We start from the raw sequence: 26,379 nt of genomic DNA, 5'->3' as shown, positions 1-26,379 counted from the left end.
CCACAATCAACAAGAAAATTATTATTGTTTGTTGAAGCATCAAATGTACACGAAAATAAAAATGTATGTTCGCTAACAGAGAGAGCTCTCTACATTTTTAATGTAGTCGCCATTTTGAGTCCTGTATCTACATTGGAAACTCTTGTGATTAGGTCGTCCACAATTATAGCAAATAATGTTTGTACTTTTCTTAGGAGAAAAATTGTTTTTGGCAAAGTTGCGGTTTTTATTCCTGGCATGGGTATAATTTAATTTTGGTGTTTTTATGTGTGTATTTTTAAATTTCATAATATTTGTGGATTCATTTTTTTCTGTGATCATTTTTTCAGTTTCTTCATAACTTCTGAGTGCTACCTTGAATTGGCTAATGTCATGGGGTTTTCTTTCTGGGTTATCACGGTGGTAAATGACTTGAAATCACTCGGTAATCCCTTAAGGACCATGGAAATTAACAGACTGTCACTTATAACTTCACCAGACATTTTTCAAGAATTTGCAGTTGTTTCGGCTCTTATAATATAATCAGTAATAGTTTCGACTTCCATTCGTTTTAGAGAGGTCAGTTCAGTGTATAAAGAAATAATTTTGGGTTTTCCTTTCGATAAATAATGCTCTCTCAATATGTTTAATGCTTTGCAGCCATCGTCCAGGGCTTCTCTCATTACCAGTGATAGACTTCGGTCATCTAAGCCCTGTATTAATTCCGCAAAGACAGTTGCGTTCTTTTCAATGAAGTTGGGGTCGTTTCTGTTCTCAGGTTGTGTTTGAAGTACTTTGAGTAGCTTTTGGATTCGTAGATATCCTAGAAATTTAACTTGCCACAATTCGAATTTTGATTCGGATCCATTGAAATAAAGACGTACACTGGGCCCATAACCTCTAAAAGTGTAAGCCATGTTTACTTTCAGAACAGTTTCCGATGGTTCGTTGTTCTAAACAAGTCTTGAGAAGTGACTAGTTTGCAGTAGATAGAACAGTTTCCGATGGTTCGTTGTTACACACAAGTCCTGAGAGGTGATTTGTTTGTAGTAGACAGTTCCACAGAGCAAAATATTCTTACCGTGTCGAGATGGAAAAAACACATGTGAAATTGGTACAGAAAAGGTTTAATATTTATGCAGCAATTCTGGTTTCTGATTGGTTGATAGCAGAACGTGAATTAATTCGATTTGTCAGTTCCTAGCAGCATCGTTTATAAATAGAATCGTCTGACTGTGTGGGATTATATCCCATTAAACATCCAAAATATTGCAACATTTATTGTATGACCAGGCAACGACGGCTAACGGGTCCTGCTAGTATATAATAATCAATAGAGTATTGAGTCTATAATGATACATACGCAATCTACATAAATTAAAATATCATGTTTAATCGTATTGTATGACTGGGCAACACTGGCTAACGGGTCCTGCTAGTATATAATAATCAAAAGAGGATTGATTCTATAATAATACATATGCAATCTGCATTAATTACAATATCATGTTTAAACATTGTACGACTGGGCAACGACGGCTAACGAGTCCTGCTAGTATATAATAATCAATAGAGTATTGAGTCTATAATGATACATACGCAATCTACATAAATTAAAATATCATGTTTAATCGTATTGTATGACTGGGCAACACTGGCTAACGGGTCCTGCTAGTATATAATAATCAAAAGAGGATTGATTCTATAATAATACATATGCAATCTGCATTAATTACAATATCATGTTTAAACATTGTACGACTGGGCAACGACGGCTAACGAGTCCTGCTAGTATATAATAATCAATAGAGTATTGAGTCTATAATGATACATACGCAATCTACATAAATTAAAATATCATGTTTAATCGTATTGTATGACTGGGCAACACTGGCTAACGGGTCCTGCTAGTATATAATAATCAAAAGAGGATTGATTCTATAATAATACATATGCAATCTGCATTAATTACAATATCATGTTTAAACATTGTACGACTGGGCAACGACGGCTAACGAGTCCTGCTAGTATATAATAATCAATAGAGTATTGAGTCTATAGTAATACATACGCAATCTACATAAATTAAAATATCATGTTTAAACTTATTGTACGACTGGGCAACGACGGCTAACGAGTCCTGCTAGTATATAATAATCAATAGAGGATTGATTCTATAATAATACATACGCAATTTGCATAAATTAAAATATCATGTTTAATCGTATTGTATGACTGGGCAACACTGGCTAACGGGTCCTGCTAGTATATAATATTCAATAGAGGATTGATTCTATAATAATACATACGCAATCTGCATAAATTAAAATATCATGTTTAAACATTGTACGACTGGGCAACGACGGCTAACGGGTCCTGCTAGTATATAATAATCAATAGAGGATTGGTTCTATAATAGTACATACGCAATCTGCATTAATTACAATATCATGTTTAAACATTGTACGACTGGGCAACGACGGCTAACGAGTCCTGCTAGTATATAATAATCAATAGAGGATTGGTTCTATAATAATACATACGCAATCTGCATAAATTAAAATATCATGTTTAAACATTGTACGACTGGGCAACGACGGCTAACGAGTCCTGCTAGTATATAATAATCAATAGAGGATTGATTCTATAATAGTACATAAGCAATCTGCATCAAATTAAAATATCACGTTTAAACATATTGTACGACCGAGGAATGCCGGGCTGCCAGCTAGTTCATACTAATTTTGCCATGACACGTAAGTACGTAATAAGTAGTGATGGGACGATTCCAATATATGTGAAGCACATGATAATGATTACAAGCAAGGGAAGGTTTTATTCAAAAAAATAAATAAAATTTAAAAAAAAAACAAAAAGAATCGTTTTTGCCATCGGAAAATAGTCATCAATTTTCCCGATTCCAATACCGATTCCGATACTCTCAAATCTTCCAATTTTTCCCATTCCGAATCTGATTAATCGTCCCAACACTAGTAATAATGTTTTCACCTAAAATGCGTTGGTGTTTAAGATGGCCAATGTAAACAAGCACTTTAATGAAAATAAAAAAAAAGATAACTCACCTGATATCTCTGTTTGCTCCCAGATTTGCGTTCTACGTTAAAGTCTTTCCTCGCCATTTATTTTGACGGCGACGACAACGATGATGATAGCGCCAACATGCACTGGAATGTCTTAACCTTTTTAAATGGAAAAGAAGCATTGTCAAGAAAAGACACTTTAAACTGATTATGTTGTATTTCTGATGCAGAGAGAGAGGGGGGGGGCGTGCGCACGCGCGCGCAAACACACACACACACACACACACACACAGAAACATGCAGTCATCTTTTTCTTTTACTTGAGTGATATTATTTATTTATTTATTTATTTATACCTTGTCGGCATTAAGGACTTTTCACTTAAGCAGCTGATTATGTTGCATTGCTGATGCAGAGAGAGAGAGAGACACAGAGAGAGAGAGAGAGAGAGAGAGAGAGAGAGAGAGAGAGAGAGAGAGAGAGAGAGAGAGACAGACAGACAGGCAGGCAGGCAGAGAGAGAGAGAAAGAGAAAGAGACAGACAGCGAGAGAGAGAGAGAGAGAGAGAGAGAGAGAGAGAGAAACATGCAGGCCTCTTTTTCTTTTACTTGAGTAATATTATTTATTTATTTATTTATTTATACCTTGTCGGCATTAAGGACTTCTTGGCGCATGAAAAATAAATGAATAAATAATAATTAACAGTCGAGTGCCAGACTGCAGTAGAAACACAACCAAGGTGTCCCAATAAGAACCGCTTCATTGCTCCCCTGACATGGAGGGAGAGACGGAGGGGGAAAAAGAGAGACAATGAGAGTACATTAGAGTGACAGAGATTTTGTTGTTGTTGTTGTCATTATCACCCCAACCCCACTCCTTGTAATTCAATGCTTAACTACTTAAAATTTTTAATAATATACATTTGTCGTTGCTGGATGTACCATTATGCCGGCTGAATAGAAGCATCCAACCGTATCTTAAAAGTGGGAAGAGGAATTGAAGCAAAGGATAAGAAGTGATTAGCTTGATGGTCTTTAAAATTTCTGCATTTCATTTTTTTTTATTTCTTTCATTGTTGTTTCAGTTGACATTCGCTAGAACATGTTTTTTTTTTTATTATTTAGAAAAAAAAAATTTAATTAAAAAAAAATTTTTTTAATTAAAAAAAAAATCAATTTTTTTTTGGTACTTTTTTGTTTTGTTCGTTCATTTTCTTTTTCAGGTGTTTTCCCTCTTTTTATATTTAAAGTGGATTCAATATATTTACCCCATTTTTTTTTTTTTCTTTTTCCAGAATTTATCTTTTCTGGAGTTTCTTGCTGCTATTTCTTTTCCAGAAATTCTCACTATTTTATCTTTTCCAGAATTAGTTGCTTCTTTTCTTTTCCAGAGTTTTTAAAAATCTTTTTTCCAGAGTTTTTTTATCCTTTTTCCAGAGTTTTTTTATCCTTTTTCCAGAGTTTTTTTTAATTCTTTTTTATTAATTTTTAGCATTTCTTTTTTTACATTTCTTTTTTAACAAGTGTTTTTTAACATTTCTTTTTTTGCATTTCGTTATAATTAAATGTATGCAATAACTATTTTCTGAATATCATTTTTACTGAAATACATTATCAAATATGAACTATATTTATTATCATAATCTTAAATATTTGACTAACTCCTCCTATCTGATTTTTTTTTACTTTCATTGTTGTTAAACTGTGCTATGTTGTTTGATTTTACAAAAATCTTTAAAAAAAATCTTTGTGAAAAGCATTATTAAAAGTTTTCACACGTTTACTTTGCTGAGAATTGTATCCCAATTTTCTGGATATATAGAGAGATCATAGACAATGATCTTGAGAAAGTTTTGAAAAAAAGACAAAATGTTAGTGAATCTGTAAATAATTTTGGTTTTTCCTTTACCATAATTTTCATTAGAGATAAGTAAGTTTCCCTAGCAAAATTACAAGTTTTTGATGTCTAGTCTCTTAAAAATGTCTCATATATATATATATATATTTATATTTTCTTATCGATTAAACGTCAGATGAATATATATATATATATATATATATGAATATATATATTTTTTTTTTATTTTTATTTTTATTTTTTTTTTTATTACATTTTCACCCCAAACAAGGCAAATTGCCACTTTGGTGTAGGGGGCTACTATCAGGGGCAACAACTACTGGGGTACTATGTAGGGATTTGGGCAGCAAGGTGTCGGTTCACGTTACACTTGAACTTCTGCACGTCAGTACTGTTGGGGAAGTAGGGATCTGGAATGGAATTCCAGAGTCTTGCGGTTCTGGGGAAGAAACTATTGGAGTAAAAAGATCTTTTACATCTAGGGACCTCTACAGTGTGGGGGTGGGATCTAGTAGCCTGTCGGGTTTGTCGAGGGTGCTCGCGTCGTGGGGGCACAAGTGATTGCAGTTCATCAGAGCATTCACCACTAAAATACTTGTAGAACAGGCAGAGGGATGCAACATTTCGTCGATGGGACAGAGGCTGAAGCTTAGATGCCAGTTCAGGGCCTATCAGATTTGCGACTCTCTTTTGAACCTTGTCAAGGAGCGAGAGACTAGTAGCAGATGCACCAGCCCAGATGTGGCAGCAATACTCCATACATGGGCGAATGGTGGCCTTATAGAGGTACAGGATACTTTCGGGTGTTAGTAGTTTTCTAGCACGGTAGAGAGAGCCTACCTTTCTTGCAGCGGCCCTGGCAATGCCTTCAATGTAATTGTTCCAACTCATGTCTCCTGTGAACGTTAGGCCAAGGAGTTTGAAAGATGGACTCTCAGATAAAGAGTCGTTGGCCATTGCTATTGGTGGTAGAGAGGGTTTCTTGTAATTATTGAATGAAACTAGTTTAGTCTTGGCAGCATTGAACGCGACCAACCACTTTTGTCCCCATTCCACTACAGATTGGAGGTCTTCCTCTAGTGTTTCTGCCATTTCTTTAGAAATGTGTTCATTCGTCTTCCTGTCGTGTCTGTCATAGAGTGTAGTGTCATCAGCATATATACCCATCTCAGAGGCAATGTTGTCGGGGAGGTCATTTATGAATATCAGGAACAATAGAGGTCCAAGGATAGAACCCTGGGGCACTCCCGCATTTATATCATATTGTTTAGATGTGCGACCGTCGAGGACTACCTGGATTTTTCTCTTATCTAAGAAGGATTTAATTATGTTAAGTATTCTACCAGTGATACCGTAAGATCTAATCTTCCTGAGGAGACCCTCATGCCATACCCTGTCAAAAGCCTTAGATATATCTAGAGCTACCGCTCTGCCTTCCCCCGCTTTGTCCAGTGATTGGTATATACGTTCAGAGATCACGGTGAGGATGTCTGCTGTGGAACGGGCTTGTCTAAATCCATATTGTTTGTCAGTCAGTAGTTTAGCATCTGTAAGATGATGGATTAGAGCATGGTTAATTAAGGTCTCAAATATTTTGGCAAAAAGTGGGAGGAGGCTAATGGGGCGATAATTTGATGGGTCTGTCCTTTCGCCAGAATTCTTGAATACTGGTACAACAGAAGCAGTTTTCCAACAGCCCGGAAAGCAAGCTTCATTAAGACATTTGTTGTAGAGTTTGGAGAGAACTGGAGCTACTTCGGCTGAGCACTTTTTTAATAGCACAGCTGGGATAAGATCGGGTCCACATGCTTTTGAGGTGTCAAGGTTTTTTATGATAGCATGCACCTGAGCAGGGGTGGTTTTCAGATCGTCTAGTGTGGCGTCTGTCCGTATAGGAAAGTCAGGTAGGGGGTGGTTGGAAGGGTCCAGTGTGGAGTTTGAGGCAAACCGACTGGCAAGCATGTTAGCCTTGTCGGTTGCTGAGGAGACAACCTCGTGATTGTTGGTTAGTGGGGGAATTGTTGATTGCCCATTATTTACTACACTGTTGTAGATTTTCCAGAAGTCTCGAGTTCCTAGTTTTTGTGCTTCGATGCGCTTTTTAGTGGTTTCCGTAAATTCTCTCTTAGCTGTCGCTATTTCTTTCTTAACGTTATTTCTAGCTTCTATATACTTCACTCTGTTTGAACTGGACTTATGTCGGTTAAACCTACGGTATGCATGCTGCTTTTGAGTAATGGCAGTTGCACAAGTCGACGTAAACCATTGGGGAGAGTGGGGCTTACTATAAAATTTCCGCATGGGAACATGCGCTTCGATTGCAGTTTTAAACCAGTCAGTGGTCTCGTTTGCACACTGTTCAGCAGGGAGAGAGAAAATATTTTTCCATGGAGCATCTCTAATTAGTTCCCTGATGGCTTCCCAGTCAGCCTTATTATAATATCTCGTTGTTTTGAGCACTGGCTCTTCAGTTTTGGGACTAGAGTTTAGGGCGATTTCAACCATTATCACTGCATGATCAGCGTTCCCGAGTGGGCTGTGGGCCTTCGCTATGCAGTCATCGGGAACTGTGGTCAAAAACAGATCTATATATTCTTATCGATTAAACGTAAAAAAAAATAGTCCTCAATTTCAATAATGGCATTTCCCCGAGTGCTATTAAAATCCTTCATATATATTTATGTATGCATGTGTGTATGTATATATATATATATATATATATATATATATATATATGTATATATATATTCTTATCGATTAAACGTCAAAAAGAAAAATCTTCAATTTCAATAATGGCATTTCCCCCAGTGCTATTAAAATCCTTCATATATATTTATGTATATATGTATGTATGTGTGTGTGTATGTGTGTGTGTATGTGTGTGTGTGCTCTTATTATCAAACATAAACTGAGATGGAGTGGTCATATGGTAAGGATGCTAGACAGTTGACTTCCCAAACAACGAGGGAAGACGTCTGTTTCAAAAGCCTAAAATGAGGTTCAAGGATTGTTGAGGTCCACCTTAAAAAAATGTGAGATGGATAAGAAAACCTGGGAGAGTCTTGCTTTGGATCGTGGAGAGTGGGGAAGGGCCTTGCGGAGAGGTGTGGGCAAGTTTGAGGCTGATCGGGCCCAGTATGAACGACTGAAGTGTGATATTCGGAAAGGGAATGTGCAAGGAGGAGTTGATGAGCTGGGGCGCTAAATTGGTCTGGAGTGTGGGAGACTGTGTCTGAGCAGAGCTGGGCTGATAAGCCACCAGACTGCTCATCAGTACAATGGGCCAATTGTGTTGCTAGATCTAACTTGTGTCAACTGCGGGGCGGACGTGCAAGACAGCAGGCGGTTTCAAACGGCATATGAATGTTTATAGAAGTGACCATAAAGCATGTGCTGCTAGTGGTGCACATGTCTGCACCATGTGTGCCAAGGAATGATAGAGTTTGGCAGGGCTTAAAAGCCACTTTCGTGTAACTCATCACTGATCTGTCTTCATGTTTCAATTATTTAATGCTGTATCAAGTAATGGCAATATTCGAGAACGAATTTGCTGCCATCATATGTATGTATATAGGTATACATATATGTATATATATATGTATGTATATATATATGCATATATATCTGTGTATATATGTGTACGTGTATATTTATGTATATGCAGATATATGTGTATATATCTGTATATATATGTGTATGTGTGTGTGTGTGTGTGTATATTTGTGTATATGTATATATACATTAAAAAAAAAAATCCAAGCGTCTGTAAATCATATCAATTGGACTGTTGTATGTGCATGTTTGTGTATGAGTGCATATTCATGTATGTGTATGTATATGTAGGTAAATGTATGTATATATATGTGCATGTGTGTATGTATTTGTATATGTGTGTGTATTTATATGTATGTACATGTGTATGTATGCGTGTGTATGTATATGTATTATGTATGTATATATATATGTGTGTATGTTTACAGATATGTATGTGTGTATGTGTATATATGTATATTTGCATTTATATATATATATGCATGTATGTATGTATGTATGTATGCATGCCATTGGCCGTCTTGTGTATGTTTATGTATGTATATGTAGGTGTATTATGTTTGTGTATGTATGTATGTATGCATATATGTGTGTTAGATGTATGTGTGTATGTGTATATATGTATGTGTGCATGTATATATATGTATGTATATTAGTGACCTTCTTCAGTGTCATGTCTGTTTGAGCATGTGAATTTTGCCGGCAGGACTAAAGTCATTTTCGGTTCATAGACTTTCAGTGCCTGAGAGAGTGGCACTCGTCTTACAAGACGCTGCAATCATTATGTGTATGTATATATAAGAAAGATAATAATAAATTACTTTTTTTTCGTGTTTGTAGCATGTGACAAGAAGCCACCATTATGAATCTGTGTTTCATTTCTAAGCTTGGCATTGATTGGTGCAAGCACTTAATATCCCTTCTGGCTTGCCCAACCAGAGGCCATCTCTTATGCGAACTGAGGAGTACACGACATGAGATGATAAAAAGGAGCGCCTGATATGTGCTCTGATGAACTCATGATTTTGTATTGTTGCTGGATTCTTGAGGTCGGATAACTTTGAAAATATTAGATGTTATTTATATACAAACATATATATATATATATATATATATATATATATATATATATATATATATATATATATGTATGTATATATGTATATATATATATATATATATATATATATATATATATATATATATATTTGAATTTTGTAGAACTGTGTCTTACAATTAATTTGTTTTTTTTGTTGTCTTATTTATGTATATTTTACAAGGTATCCGCAAACATATATATATATATATATATATATATATATATATATATATATATATATATATATATATATATATATATATATATATATATATATATATATATATACCAGGAAAGAAACCAACCCATATTTTGACCTCTTAAACTAATGGCCAAAACAAAGTAAAAATGGAATTTGGTTGATATAAGCATATATACAACAAAGAACAAGCAAACAAGAGACAAACAGTGGGAGCAAAACAAGCAACTTGTCGCCACTAACTCTCATTCTTTTTTTTTTTCTTTTTTTTTTTAATTACATTTTCACCCAAAACAAGGCACGTTGCCACTTTGATGTAGGGAGCTACTATCAGGGACCTAAGTTGCATGAGTATTATGTAGGGAGTTTAGCAGCAAGATGTCTGTTTACATTACACTTGAACTTCTGCAAGTCAGTACAGTTGGTTCTTCTCTCTCTCTTTCTCTCTCCATCTCTTGCTGGTGCCACTTGTTACAAGCTACAGATTGGAGCTGTTACACGAATGACCCAGTCTAAGCCGGGTTGACATGCTAGTATATATATGTGTATAGGTGTATATACATATATGTATGTTCAAGAATTAAAATGTGGCACGCTAAATGGGAATTGTTTCAATATTTCTCACAAATATAAACAAACCTTGTTATTGTTATGAAAAATGTAACAGAAAGGAATCTGGTTACGTGGATGTTTTGAAAAGATTGACAGGAAAAAGTGACAGAAGGAAAAAGATTGCAGTTGGAGATTTGATTGTCAACCAAGTAGACGCCACAATAATTCTCTCTGTCGCTCTCCCACTCTCTCTCTCTCTCTCTCTCTCTCTCTCTCTCTCTGTCTACCATAAGCAAGAACAACAGGAGAAATAAAAAAACGGACTGTTGCTTACACCAATGGTTGTTGTGTTTTGAATTCTTAGAAAAAGGGTTTATAATATGACAGAGCGAGTCGGCTGTTATTAAAAATATACATCCGTAAACATTTGTGAAAAGTGCAACTGAAAATTCTACATACATTAACGTGGCTTGCAATAATAACAATAACCTGAGGAGCAGCAAAATCCCACCATTTCACAGAAATGCCAGAAATATTTCTACTTGGACAGTTTTGAATAGTTTATTTCCTCCCTGTTTTCTTTTTCCATGACTGCACTCACATGCAGAACTTTAAATATAATGTGAACAAATATCTCGCTGCTCAACTCTTTACATAGTTTCTCTGTAGTCATGATTCCCAACAGTTACATGCGTGTTCCACAGTGGTACTTTCACGTCCTCCTCTCTTGGAATGCAATGAAAACACTCTCTAAAAAAAAAAAAGAAGAGAGAAATGGATTCCTGTCAGCATTCGAACATTCTCAGTTCCGACCCGTTCAGTCCGGTTCTCCTGAACCCGAATTCCGCCATCTTTACATTTCAGTGTGTAGCCTTATTGATACGCATATTACATCAAACTACTCCCATGCCTTTTTGGGCCCTGGATTCAACTTCGATATGAAGACCCTAGAAATTCAATGTGGCGACCGCTGACACACGTGGACTAATGAACGTAACACACACACACACACACACACACACACACACACACACACACACACACACACACACACATAAACATGACCTGATTGCCACATCTTCTAAACAAGTTATAGACTCACCTTCTTTTCCTTTTCACAGGGCCAGTGATTGAAATTGAAAATTCCCAAGAACTAATTGATGAAGTGAATCCAGAGGAGCCTGAAGTTGCAGTAATTGAAAAGTTTGCGGTTTGTTTGTTTTTTTTTTTGCATATAAATTACATTGTTGAAAAATTTTGCCTTTTCATACCTATATATTGCTTCCAGCTTCCCTTTTCTTAGCTTGTAATTGCTTCAAAATTTTCGTTTTATTATGCATGTAAATTGCTCCTAAATTTCCTTTTCTTATGCATGTAAATTGCTTCCAAATTTCATTTTCTCATGCATTTCATAAAATCAAAAAATATGCTTCCAAATTTACTGTTCTTATCCATGTAAATTGCTTCTGAATTTCCTTTTCTCATGCATGTAAATTGCTTCCAAATTTCCTTTTCTCATGCATGTAAATTGCTTCCAAATTTTCTATTCTTATGCATGTAAATTGCTTCCAAATTTCCTTATCTCATGCATGCAAATTGCTTCCAAATTTCCTTATCTCATGCATGCAAATTGCTTCCAAATTTCCTTTTCTCATGCATGTAAATTGCTTCCAAATTTCCTTTTCTCATGCATGTAAATTGCTTCCAAATTTCTTTTTCTCATGCATGCAAATTGCTTCCAAATTTTATTTTGTTTCACCTGTACATTACTTTCAAATCTCCTGCTCTTACATCTATACATTACATTTGAACTAAGAGTGCCTGTGCACCTATTTATGAAGCAAGGATTGCGCAATCACTAACCACACTTCTCCTGAGTTAACACTGCCTGGCAATAAGTTCAGGACAACTAGAAACAATGGTGAGATTCATCCCTGACCCCCTGCTCCCGATTTTTTTCTTATGAACACCTTTTAGGTAAAATTTAGATAAAAACTAAGAGAAATCTGCATTTGCAGCTATATTTGAATAAAGGAACCCATTTATTCAGAAGGGTTGATTTCGGTCCAGAAATAAGAAATCAGTATGTCACGACATTCTATTTTGGAACCTTTTAGAAAATTTGCAATTATGTGGCTAAAAATAATCCTCTTGGGCCTAAATTTTACCTAGGTATGTTTTCAAGTGTGAGCAATCCACAAACTATAGTTAGAACAAATAAAAGAAAAAACCTCGTTTTGGCCAATTTATGTGCTACTACAGCACTTTTAAAGAGGTCATTCAACCCTCCAAAGCAGAAGAACACAAAGGATAATTGTGGTGCTTTTTCTGAAACAATTTTTGGATTTTTGAAACTGTCATACAATCAAAAAATATCTCTATAATTAAGTTTGATTCATACTTTTATTTTGTGCTTGTTTTTTTTTATTTTTATTTTATTTTCATTTATTTTTATTATATTTTTTTTAATTTTTTCTTACATTTATTTTTATTATATTTTTTTATTTTTTTGTTACATTTATTTTTATTATATTTTTTTATTTTTTTTTCACACACAGTCAAATAATGCTTTCAAAAGTTTTGAAAATAAAATTAAAAAAAACAAACAAATAGTACCTTCAAAAAGGTTTTGAAAATAAAATTAAAAAACAAAACAAATAGTACCTTCAAAAAAGTTTTGAAAATAAAATTTAAAAAAAAACAAATAGTACCTTCAAAAAAGTTTTGAAAATAAAATTTAAAAAAAAAAAAACAAATAGTACCTTCAAAAAAGTTTTGAAAATAAAATTTAAAAAAAAACAAATAGTACCTTCAAAAAAGTTTTGAAAATAACATAAAAAAACAAAACAAATAGTACCTTCAAAAAAGTTTTGAAAATAAAATTTAAAAAAACAAACAAAAAGTACCTTCAAAAAAGTTTTGAAAATAAAATTAAAAAAAAAACAAATAGTACCTACAAACAAAATTTTGAAAATAAAATTAAAAAACAAAACAAATAGTACCTTCAAAAAAGTTTTTAAAATAAAATTAAAAACAAAACAAATAGTACCTTCAAAAAAGTTTTGAAAATAAAATTAAAAGAACAAACAAATAGTACCTTCAAAAAAGTTTTGAAAATAAAATTAAAAAACAAAACAAATAGTACCTTCAAAAAAGTTTTGAAAATAAAATTTAAAAAAAAACAAATAGTACCTTCAAAAAAGTTTTGAAAATAAAATTTAAAAAAAAAAAAACAAATAGTACCTTCAAAAAAGTTTTGAAAATAAAATTTAAAAAAAAACAAATAGTACCTTCAAAAAAGTTTTGAAAATAACATAAAAAAACAAAACAAATAGTACCTTCAAAAAAGTTTTGAAAATAAAATTAAAAAAAACAAACAAAAAGTACCTTCAAAAAAGTTTTGAAAATAAAATTAAAAAACAAAACAAATAGTACCTACAAACAAAATTTTGAAAATAAAATTAAAAAACAAAACAAATAGTACCTTCAAAAAAGTTTTGAAAATAGAATTAAAAACAAAACAAATAGTACCTTCAAAAAAGTTTTGAAAATAAAATTAAAAAACAAAACAAATAGTACCTTCAAAAAAGTTTTGAAAATAAAATTTAAAAAAAACAAACAAATAGTACCTTATAAAAAAGTTTGAAAATAAATTAAAAAAAACAAATAAATAGTACCTTCAAAAAAGTTTTGAAAATAAAATTAAAAAAACAAACAAATAGTATCTTCAAAAAAGTTTTTAAAATAAAATTAAAAAACAAAACAAATAGTACCTTCAAAAAAGTTTTGAAAATAAAATTAAAAAAACAAAACAAATAGTACCTTCAAAAAATTTTTTAAAATAAAATTAAAAAACAAAACAAATAGTACCTTAAAAAGAGTTTTGAAAATAAAATAAAAAAAAAACAAATAGTATCTTCAAAAAAGTTTTGAAAATAAGATTAAAAAAACAAAACAAATAGTACCTTCAAAAAAGTTTTGAAAATAAAATTAAAAAACAAAACAAATAGTACCTTCAAAAAAGTTTTGAAAATAAAATTAAAAAACAAAAAAATTGTACCTTTAAAAAAGTTTTGAAAATAAAATTTAAAAAAAGCAAATAGTACCTTCAAAAAAGTTTTGAAAATAAAATTAAAAAAACAAACAAATAGTACCTTCAAAAAAGTTTTGAAAATAAAATTAAAAAACAAAACAAATAGTACCTTCAAAAAAGTTTTTAAAATAAAATTAAAAAACAAAACAAATAGTACCTTCAAAAAAGTTTTTAAAATAAAATTAAAAAACAAAACAAATAGTACCTTCAAAAAAGTTTTGAAAATAAAATTAAAAAACAAAACAAATAGTACCTTCAAAAATGTTTTGAAAATAAAATTAAAAAACAAAACAAATAGTACCTTCAAAAAAGTTTTTAAAATAAAATTAAAAAAAAACAAACAAATAGTACCTTCTAAAAAGTTTTGAAAATAAAATTAAAAAACAAAACAAATAGTACCTTCAAAAATATTTTGAAAATAAAATTAAAAAAAAAGAAACAAATAGTACCTTCAAAAATATTTTGAAAATAAAATTAAAAAAAAACAAACAAATAGTACCTTCTAAAAAGTTTTGAAAATAAAATTAAAAAACAAAACAAATAGTACCTTCAAAAAAGTTTTGAAAATAAAATTAAAAAACAAAACAAATAGTACCTTCAAAAAAGTTTTGAAAATAAAATTTAAAAAACAAAACAAATAGTACCTTCAAAAAAGTTTTGAAAATAAAATTAAAAAACAAAACAAATAGTACCTTCAAAAATGTTTTGAAAATAAAATTAAAAAACAAAACAAATAGTACCTTCAAAAAAGTTTTGAAAATAAAATTAAAAAACAAAACAAATAGTACCTTCTAAAAAGTTTTGAAAATAAAATTAAAAAACAAAACAAATAGTACCTTCAAAAAAGTTTTGAAAATAAAATTTAAAAAACAAAACTAATAGTACCTTCAAAAAAGTTTTGAAAATAAAATTAAAAAACAAAACAAATAGTACCTTCAAAAAAGTTTTGAAAATAAAATTAAAAAAAAACAAATAAATAGTACCTTCAAAAAAGTTTTGAAAATACAATTAAAAAACAAAACAAATAGTACCTTCAAAAAAGTTTTGAAAATAAAATTAAAAAACAAAACAAATAGTACCTTCAAAAAAGTTTTTAAAATAAAATTAAAAAACAAAACAAATAGTACCTTCAAAAAAGTTTTGAAAATAAAATTAAAAAACAAACAAATAGTACCTTAAAAAGAGTTTTGAAAATAAAATAAAAAAAAAACAAATAGTATCTTCAAAAAAGTTTTGAAAATAAAATTAAAAAACAAAACAAATAGTACCTTCAAAAAAGTTTTTAAAATAAAATTAAAAAAAAACAAACTAATAGTACCTTCAAAAAAGTTTTGAAAATAAAATTAAAAAACAAAACAAATAGTACCTTCAAAAAAGTTTTGAAAATAAAATTAAGAAACAAAACAAATAGTACCTTCCAAAAAGTTTTGAAAATAAAATTAAAAAAAAAACAAATAGTACCTTCAAAAAAGTTTTGAAAATAAAATTAAAAAACAAAACAAATAGTATCTTCAAAAAAATTTTGAAAATAAAATTAAAAAAAAAACAAATAGTACCTTCAAAAAAGTTTTGAAAATAAAATAAAAAAAAACAAACAAATAGTACCTTCAAAAAAGTTTTGAAAATAAAATTAAAAAACAAAACAAATAGTACCTTCAAAAAAGTTTTGAAAATAAAATTAAAAAACAAAACAAATAGTACCTTCAAAAATGTTTTGAAAATAAAATTAAAAAACAAAACAAATAGTACCTTCAAAAAAGTTTTTAAAATAAAATTAAAAAACAAAACAAATAGTACCTTCAAAAAAGTTTTTAAAATAAAATTAAAAAACAAAACAAATAGTACCTTCAAAAAAGTTTTGAAAATAAAATTAAAAAACAAAACAAATAGTACCTTCAAAAAAGTTTTGAAAATAAAATTAAAAAACAAAACAAATAGTACCTTCAAAAAAGTTTTTAAAATAAAATTAAAAAACAAAACAAATAGTACCTTCAAAAAAGTTTTGAAAATATAATTAAAAAACAAAACAAATAGTACCTTCAAAAATGTTTTGAAAATAAAATTAAAAAACAAAACAAATAGTACCTTCAAAAATGTTTTGAAAATAAAATTAAAAAACAAAACAAATAGTACCTTCAAAAATATTTTGAAAATAAAATTAAAAAACAAAACAAATAGTACCTTCAAAAAAGTTTTTAAAATAAAATTAAAAAACAAAACAAATAGTACCTTCAAAAAAGTTTTTAAAATAAAATTAAAAAACAAAACAAATAGTACCTTCAAAAAAGTTTTGAAAATAAAATTAAAAAACAAAACAAATAGTACCTTCAAAAAAGTTTTGAAAATAAAATTAAAAAACAAAACAAATAGTACCTTCAAAAAAGTTTTTAAAATAAAATTAAAAAACAAAACAAATAGTACCTTCAAAAAAGTTTTGAAAATATAATTAAAAAACAAAACAAATAGTACCTTCAAAAATGTTTTGAAAATAAAATTAAAAAACAAAACAAATAGTACCTTCAAAAATGTTTTGAAAATAAAATTAAAAAACAAAACAAATAGTACCTTCAAAAATATTTTGAAAATAAAATTAAAAAAAAAGGAACAAATAGTACCTTCAAAAAAGTTTTGAAAATAAAATTAAAAAACAAAACAAATAGTACCTTCAAAAATATTTTGAAAATAAAATTAAAAAAAAAGAAACAAATAGTACCTTCAAAAAAGTTTTGAAAATAAAATTAAAAAACAAAACAAATAGTACCTTCAAAAAAGTTTTGAAAATAAAATTAAAAAAAAAGAAACAAATAGTACCTTCAAAAAAGTTTTGAAAATAAAATTAAAAAACAAAACAAATAGTACCTTCAAAAATATTTTGAAAATAAAATTAAAAAAAAAGAAACAAATAGTACCTTCAAAAAAGTTTTGAAAATAAAATTAAAAAACAAAACAAATAGTACCTTCAAAAATATTTTGAAAATAAAATTAAAAAAAAAGAAACAAATAGTACCTTCAAAAAAGTTTTGAAAATAAAATTTAAAAAACAAAACAAATAGTACCTTCAAAAAAGTTTTGAAAATAAAATTTAAAAAACAAAACAAATAGTACCTTCAAAAAAGTTTTGAAAATAAAATTAAAAAACAAAACAAATAGTACCTTCTAAAAAGTTTTGAAAATAAAATTAAAAAACAAAACAAATAGTACCTTCAAAAAAGTTTTGAAAATAAAATTTAAAAAACAAAACTAATAGTACCTTCAAAAAAGTTTTGAAAATAAAATTAAAAAACAAAACAAATAGTACCTTCAAAAAAGTTTTGAAAATAAAATTAAAAAAAAACAAATAAATAGTACCTTCAAAAAAGTTTTGAAAATACAATTAAAAAACAAAACAAATAGTACCTTCAAAAAAGTTTTGAAAATAAAATTAAAAAACAAAACAAATAGTACCTTAAAAAGAGTTTTGAAAATAAAATAAAAAAAAAACAAATAGTATCTTCAAAAAAGTTTTGAAAATAAAATTAAAAAAACAAACAAATAGTACCTTCAAAAAAGTTTTGAAAATAAAATTAAAAAAACAAACAAATAGTACCTTCAAAAAAGTTTTGAAAATAAAATTAAAAAAACAAACAAATAGTATCTTCAAAAAAGTTTTGAAAATAAAATTAAAAAAACAAACAAATAGTATCTTCAAAAAAGTTTTGAAAATAAAATTAAAAAACAAAACAAATAGTACCTTCAAAAAAGTTTTGAAAATAAAATTAAAAAACAAAACAAATAGTACCTTCAAAAAAGTTTTGAAAATAAAATTAAGAAACAAAACAAATAGTACCTTCAAAAAAGTTTTGAAAATAAAATTAAAAAAAAAACAAATAGTATCTTCAAAAAAGTTTTGAAAATAAAATTAAAAAACAAAACAAATAGTATCTTCAAAAAAATTTTGAAAATAAAATTAAAAAAAAAACAAATAGTACCTTCAAAAAAGTTTTGAAAATAAAATAAAAAAAAACAAACAAATAGTACCTTCAAAAAAGTTTTGAAAATAAAATTAAAAAACAAAACAAATAGTACCTTCAAAAAAGTTTTGAAAATAAAATTAAAAAAAAAACAAATAGTACCTTCAAAAAAGTTTTGAAAATAAAATTAAAAAAAAAAACAAATAGTACCTTCAAAAAAGTTTTGAAAATAAAATAAAAAAAAAAAAACAAATAGTACCTTCAAAAAAGTTTTGAAAATAAAATTAAAAAACAAAACAAATAGTACCTTCAAAAAAGTTTTGAAAATAAAATTAAAAAAAAACAAATAAATAGTACCTTCAAAAAAGTTTTGAAAATACAATTAAAAAACAAAACAAATAGTACCTTCAAAAAAGTTTTGAAAATAAAATTAAAAAACAAAACAAATAGTACCTTAAAAAGAGTTTTGAAAATAAAATAAAAAAAAACAAATAGTATCTTCAAAAAAGTTTTGAAAATAAAATTAAAAAAACAAACAAATAGTACCTTCAAAAAAGTTTTGAAAATAAAATTAAAAAAACAAACAAATAGTACCTTCAAAAAAGTTTTGAAAATAAAATTAAAAAAACAAACAAATAGTATCTTCAAAAAAGTTTTGAAAATAAAATTAAAAAACAAAACAAATAGTACCTTCAAAAAAGTTTTGAAAATAAAATTAAAAAACAAAACAAATAGTACCTTCAAAAAAGTTTTGAAAATAAAATTAAAAAACAAAACAAATAGTACCTTCAAAAAAGTTTTGAAAATAAAATTAAAAAACAAAACAAATAGTACCTTCAAAAAAGTTTTGAAAATAAAATTAAAAAAAAAAACAAATAGTACCTTCAAAAAAGTTTTGAAAATAAAATTAAAAAAAAAACAAATAGTACCTTCAAAAAAGTTTTGAAAATAAAATTAAAAAACAAAACAAATAGTATCTTCAAAAAAATTTTGAAAATAAAATTAAAAAAAAAACAAATAGTACCTTCAAAAAAGTTTTGAAAATAAAATAAAAAAAAACAAACAAATAGTACCTTCAAAAAAGTTTTGAAAATACAATTAAAAAACAAAACAAATAGTACCTTCAAAAAAGTTTTTAAAATAAAATTAAAAAACAAAACAAATAGTACCTTCAAAAAAGTTTTGAAAATAAAATTAAAAAACAAAACAAATAGTACCTTCAAAAAAGTTTTTAAAATAAAATTAAAAAACAAAACAAATAGTACCTTCAAAAAAGTTTTGAAAATAAAATTAAAAAACAAAACAAATAGTACCTTCAAAAAAGTTTTGAAAATAAAATTAAGAAACAAAACAAATAGTACCTTCCAAAAAGTTTTGAAAATAAAATTAAAAAACAAACAAATAGTACCTTCAAAAAAGTTTTGAAAATAAAATTAAAAAACAAAACAAATAGTACCTTCAAAAAAGTTTTGAAAATAAAATTAAGAAACAAAACAAATAGTACCTTCAAAAAAGTTTTGAAAATAAAATTAAAAAACAAACAAATAGTACCTTCAAAAAAGTTTTGAAAATAAAATTAAAAAACAAACAAATAGTACCTTCAAAAAAGTTTTGAAAATAAAATTAAAAAACAAACAAATAGTACCTTCAAAAAAGTTTTGAAAATAAAATTAAAAAACAAACAAATAGTACCTTCAAAAAAGTTTTGAAAATAAAATTAAAAAACAAACAAATAGTACCTTCAAAAAAGTTTTGAAAATAAAATTAAAAAACAAACAAATAGTACCTTCAAAAAAGTTTTGAAAATAAAATTAAAAAACAAACAAATAGTACCTTCAAAAAAGTTTTGAAAATAAAATAAAAAAACAAACAAATAGTACCTTCAAAAAAGTTTTGAAAATAAAATTAAAAAACAAACAAATAGTACCTTCAAAAAAGTTTTGAAAATAAAATTAAAAAACAAAACAAATAGTACCTTCAAAAAAGTTTTGAAAATAAAATTAAGAAACAAAACAAATAGTACCTTCCAAAAAGTTTTGAAAATAAAATTAAAAAAAAAACAAATAGTACCTTCAAAAAAGTTTTGAAAATAAAATTAAAAAACAAAACAAATAGTATCTTCAAAAAAATTTTGAAAATAAAATTAAAAAAAAAACAAATAGTACCTTCAAAAAAGTTTTGAAAATAAAATAAAAAAAAACAAACAAATAGTACCTTCAAAAAAGTTTTGAAAATAAAATTAAAAAACAAAACAAATAGTACCTTCAAAAAAGTTTTGAAAATAAAATTAAAAAACAAAACAAATAGTACCTTCAAAAATGTTTTGAAAATAAAATTAAAAAACAAAACAAATAGTACCTTCAAAAAAGTTTTTAAAATAAAATTAAAAAACAAAACAAATAGTACCTTCAAAAAAGTTTTGAAAATAAAATTAAAAAACAAAACAAATAGTACCTTCAAAAAAGTTTTTAAAATAAAATTAAAAAACAAAACAAATAGTACCTTCAAAAAAGTTTTGAAAATAAAATTAAAAAACAAAACAAATAGTACCTTCAAAAAAGTTTTGAAAATAAAATTAAAAAACAAAACAAATAGTACCTTCAAAAAAGTTTTGAAAATAAAATTAAAAAACAAAACAAATAGTACCTTCAAAAAAGTTTTGAAAATAAAATTAAAAAACAAAACAAATAGTACCTTCAAAAAAGTTTTGAAAATAAAATTAAAAAACAAAACAAATAGTACCTTCAAAAATATTTTGAAAATAAAATTAAAAAAAAAGAAACAAATAGTACCTTCAAAAAAGTTTTGAAAATAAAATTAAAAAACAAAACAAATAGTACCTTCAAAAAAGTTTTGAAAATAAAATTAAAAAAAAAGAAACAAATAGTACCTTCAAAAAAGTTTTGAAAATAAAATTAAAAAACAAAACAAATAGTACCTTCAAAAATATTTTGAAAATAAAATTAAAAAAAAAGAAACAAATAGTACCTTCAAAAAAGTTTTGAAAATAAAATTAAAAAACAAAACAAATAGTACCTTCAAAAATATTTTGAAAATAAAATTAAAAAAAAAGAAACAAATAGTACCTTCAAAAAAGTTTTGAAAATAAAATTTAAAAAACAAAACAAATAGTACCTTCAAAAAAGTTTTGAAAATAAAATTTAAAAAACAAAACAAATAGTACCTTCAAAAAAGTTTTGAAAATAAAATTAAAAAACAAAACAAATAGTACCTTCTAAAAAGTTTTGAAAATAAAATTAAAAAACAAAACAAATAGTACCTTCAAAAAAGTTTTGAAAATAAAATTTAAAAAACAAAACTAATAGTACCTTCAAAAAAGTTTTGAAAATAAAATTAAAAAACAAAACAAATAGTACCTTCAAAAAAGTTTTGAAAATAAAATTAAAAAAAAACAAATAAATAGTACCTTCAAAAAAGTTTTGAAAATACAATTAAAAAACAAAACAAATAGTACCTTCAAAAAAGTTTTGAAAATAAAATTAAAAAACAAAACAAATAGTACCTTAAAAAGAGTTTTGAAAATAAAATAAAAAAAAAACAAATAGTATCTTCAAAAAAGTTTTGAAAATAAAATTAAAAAAACAAACAAATAGTACCTTCAAAAAAGTTTTGAAAATAAAATTAAAAAAACAAACAAATAGTACCTTCAAAAAAGTTTTGAAAATAAAATTAAAAAAACAAACAAATAGTATCTTCAAAAAAGTTTTGAAAATAAAATTAAAAAAACAAACAAATAGTATCTTCAAAAAAGTTTTGAAAATAAAATTAAAAAACAAAACAAATAGTACCTTCAAAAAAGTTTTGAAAATAAAATTAAAAAACAAAACAAATAGTACCTTCAAAAAAGTTTTGAAAATAAAATTAAGAAACAAAACAAATAGTACCTTCAAAAAAGTTTTGAAAATAAAATTAAAAAAAAAACAAATAGTATCTTCAAAAAAGTTTTGAAAATAAAATTAAAAAACAAAACAAATAGTATCTTCAAAAAAATTTTGAAAATAAAATTAAAAAAAAAACAAATAGTACCTTCAAAAAAGTTTTGAAAATAAAATAAAAAAAAACAAACAAATAGTACCTTCAAAAAAGTTTTGAAAATAAAATTAAAAAACAAAACAAATAGTACCTTCAAAAAAGTTTTGAAAATAAAATTAAAAAAAAAACAAATAGTACCTTCAAAAAAGTTTTGAAAATAAAATTAAAAAAAAAAACAAATAGTACCTTCAAAAAAGTTTTGAAAATAAAATAAAAAAAAAAAAACAAATAGTACCTTCAAAAAAGTTTTGAAAATAAAATTAAAAAACAAAACAAATAGTACCTTCAAAAAAGTTTTGAAAATAAAATTAAAAAAAAACAAATAAATAGTACCTTCAAAAAAGTTTTGAAAATACAATTAAAAAACAAAACAAATAGTACCTTCAAAAAAGTTTTGAAAATAAAATTAAAAAACAAAACAAATAGTACCTTAAAAAGAGTTTTGAAAATAAAATAAAAAAAAAACAAATAGTATCTTCAAAAAAGTTTTGAAAATAAAATTAAAAAAACAAACAAATAGTACCTTCAAAAAAGTTTTGAAAATAAAATTAAAAAAACAAACAAATAGTACCTTCAAAAAAGTTTTGAAAATAAAATTAAAAAAACAAACAAATAGTATCTTCAAAAAAGTTTTGAAAATAAAATTAAAAAACAAAACAAATAGTACCTTCAAAAAAGTTTTGAAAATAAAATTAAAAAACAAAACAAATAGTACCTTCAAAAAAGTTTTGAAAATAAAATTAAAAAACAAAACAAATAGTACCTTCAAAAAAGTTTTGAAAATAAAATTAAAAAACAAAACAAATAGTACCTTCAAAAAAGTTTTGAAAATAAAATTAAAAAAAAAAACAAATAGTACCTTCAAAAAAGTTTTGAAAATAAAATTAAAAAAAAAACAAATAGTACTTTCAAAAAAGTTTTGAAAATAAAATTAAAAAACAAAACAAATAGTATCTTCAAAAAAATTTTGAAAATAAAATTAAAAAAAAAACAAATAGTACCTTCAAAAAAGTTTTGAAAATAAAATAAAAAAAAACAAACAAATAGTACCTTCAAAAAAGTTTTGAAAATAAAATTAAAAAACAAAACAAATAGTACCTTCAAAAAAGTTTTTAAAATAAAATTAAAAAACAAAACAAATAGTACCTTCAAAAAAGTTTTGAAAATAAAATTAAAAAACAAAACAAATAGTACCTTCAAAAAAGTTTTTAAAATAAAATTAAAAAACAAAACAAATAGTACCTTCAAAAAAGTTTTGAAAATAAAATTAAAAAACAAAACAAATAGTACCTTCAAAAAAGTTTTGAAAATAAAATTAAGAAACAAAACAAATAGTACCTTCCAAAAAGTTTTGAAAATAAAATTAAAAAACAAACAAATAGTACCTTCAAAAAAGTTTTGAAAATAAAATTAAAAAACAAAACAAATAGTACCTTCAAAAAAGTTTTGAAAATAAAATTAAGAAACAAAACAAATAGTACCTTCAAAAAAGTTTTGAAAATAAAATTAAAAAACAAACAAATAGTACCTTCAAAAAAGTTTTGAAAATAAAATTAAAAAACAAACAAATAGTACCTTCAAAAAAGTTTTGAAAATAAAATTAAAAAACAAACAAATAGTACCTTCAAAAAAGTTTTGAAAATAAAATTAAAAAACAAACAAATAGTACCTTCAAAAAAGTTTTGAAAATAAAATTAAAAAACAAAACAAATAGTACCTTCAAAAAAGTTTTTAAAATAAAATTAAAAAACAAACAAATAGTACATTCAAAAAAGTTTTGAAAATAAAATTAAAAACAAAACAAATAGTACCTTCAAAAAAGTTTTGAAAATAAAATAAAAAAACAAACAAATAGTACCTTCAAAAAAGTTTTGAAAATAAAATTAAAAAACAAACAAATAGTACCTTCAAAAAAGTTTTGAAAATAAAATTAAAAAACAAAACAAATAGTACCTTCAAAAAAGTTTTGAAAATAAAATTAAGAAACAAAACAAATAGTACCTTCCAAAAAGTTTTGAAAATAAAATTAAAAAAAAAACAAATAGTACCTTCAAAAAAGTTTTGAAAATAAAATTAAAAAACAAAACAAATAGTATCTTCAAAAAAATTTTGAAAATAAAATTAAAAAAAAAACAAATAGTACCTTCAAAAAAGTTTTGAAAATAAAATAAAAAAAAACAAACAAATAGTACCTTCAAAAAAGTTTTGAAAATAAAATTAAAAAACAAAACAAATAGTACCTTCAAAAAAGTTTTGAAAATAAAATTAAAAAACAAAACAAATAGTACCTTCAAAAATGTTTTGAAAATAAAATTAAAAAACAAAACAAATAGTACCTTCAAAAAAGTTTTTAAAATAAAATTAAAAAACAAAACAAATAGTACCTTCAAAAAAGTTTTGAAAATAAAATTAAAAAACAAAACAAATAGTACCTTCAAAAAAGTTTTTAAAATAAAATTAAAAAACAAAACAAATAGTACCTTCAAAAAAGTTTTGAAAATAAAATTAAAAAACAAAACAAATAGTACCTTCAAAAAAGTTTTGAAAATAAAATTAAAAAACAAAACAAATAGTACCTTCAAAAAAGTTTTGAAAATAAAATTAAAAAACAAAACAAATAGTACCTTCAAAAAAGTTTTGAAAATAAAATTAAAAAACAAAACAAATAGTACCTTCAAAAAAGTTTTGAAAATAAAATTAAAAAACAAAACAAATAGTACCTTCAAAAAAGTTTTTAAAATAAAATTAAAAAACAAAACAAATAGTACCTTCAAAAAAGTTTTGAAAATAAAATTAAAAAAAAACAAACAAATAGTACCTTCTAAAAAGTTTTGAAAATAAAATTAAAAAACAAAACAAATAGTACCTTCAAAAATATTTTGAAAATAAAATTAAAAAAAAAGAAACAAATAGTACCTTCAAAAAAGTTTTGAAAATAAAATTAAAAAACAAAACAAATAGTACCTTCAAAAAAGTTTTGAAAATAAAATTAAAAAAAACAAACAAATAGTACCTTCAAAAAAGTTTTGAAAATAAAATTAAAAAACAAAACAAATAGTACCTTCAAAAAAGTTTTGAAAATACAATTAAAAAACAAAACAAATAGTACCTTCAAAAAAGTTTTGAAAATAAAATTAAAAAAAACAAAACAAATAGTACCTTCAAAAAAGTTTTGAAAATAAAATTAAAAAAACAAACAAATAGTACCTTCAAAAAAGTTTTGAAAATAAAATTAAAAAACAAAACAAATAGTACCTTCAAAAAAGTTTTGAAAATAAAATTAAAAAACAAAACAAATAGTACCTTCAAAAAAGTTTTGAAAATAAAATTTAAAAACAAATAGTACCTTCAAAAAAGTTTTGAAAATAAAATTAAAAAAACAAACAAATAGTACCTTCAAAAAAGTTTTGAAAATAAAATTAAAAAACAAAACAAATAGTACCTTCAAAAAAGTTTTTAAAATAAAATTAAAAAACAAAACAAATAGTACCTTCAAAAAAGTTTTGAAAATAAAATTAAAAAAAAAAACAAATAGTACCTTCAAAAAAGTTTTGAAAATAAAATTAAAAAAAAAAACAAATAGTACCTTCAAAAAAGTTTTGAAAATAAAATTAAAAAAACAAACAAATAGTACCTTCAAAAAAGTTTTGAAAATAAAATTAAAAAAAAAAACAAATAGTACCTTCAAAAAAGTTTTGAAAATAAAATTAAAAAAAAAAACAAATAGTACCTTCAAAAAAGTTTTGAAAATAAAATTAAAAAAACAAACAAATAGTACCTTCAAAAAAGTTTTGAAAATACAATTAAAAAACAAAACAAATAGTACCTTCAAAAAAGTTTTTAAAATAAAATTAAAAAACAAAACAAATAGTACCTTCAAAAAAGTTTTGAAAATAAAATTAAAAAAAAAAACAAATAGTACCTTCAAAAAAGTTTTTAAAATAAAATTAAAAAACAAAACAAATAGTACCTTCAAAAAAGTTTTGAAAATAAAATTAAAAAAA

General features: G+C 25.3%; 1 protein-coding gene across 1 annotated transcript in view; it reads left to right on the top strand.

Moving 5' to 3' along the window:
• LOC145270909 (EF-hand calcium-binding domain-containing protein 5-like) overlaps nt 1-26,379 on the top strand; it is a 205,353-nt gene that overhangs the window by 65,976 nt on the left and 112,998 nt on the right. Inside the window, exon 7 of the mRNA XM_080126458.1 lies at nt 11,401-11,489. Within this exon, the coding sequence (XP_079982584.1) occupies nt 11,401-11,489 (89 nt within the window). The remainder of the gene's footprint in view (nt 1-11,400; nt 11,490-26,379) is intronic.

This window comes from Euprymna scolopes, chromosome 46 (assembly GCF_053919585.1).
Source record: "Euprymna scolopes isolate OS-2025 chromosome 46, ASM5391958v1, whole genome shotgun sequence".
Classification (NCBI taxonomy): domain Eukaryota; kingdom Metazoa; phylum Mollusca; class Cephalopoda; order Sepiida; family Sepiolidae; genus Euprymna; species Euprymna scolopes.
Note: the sequence above shows the minus strand (reverse complement) of the source record. Positions and strands in the feature narration are given on the sequence as shown.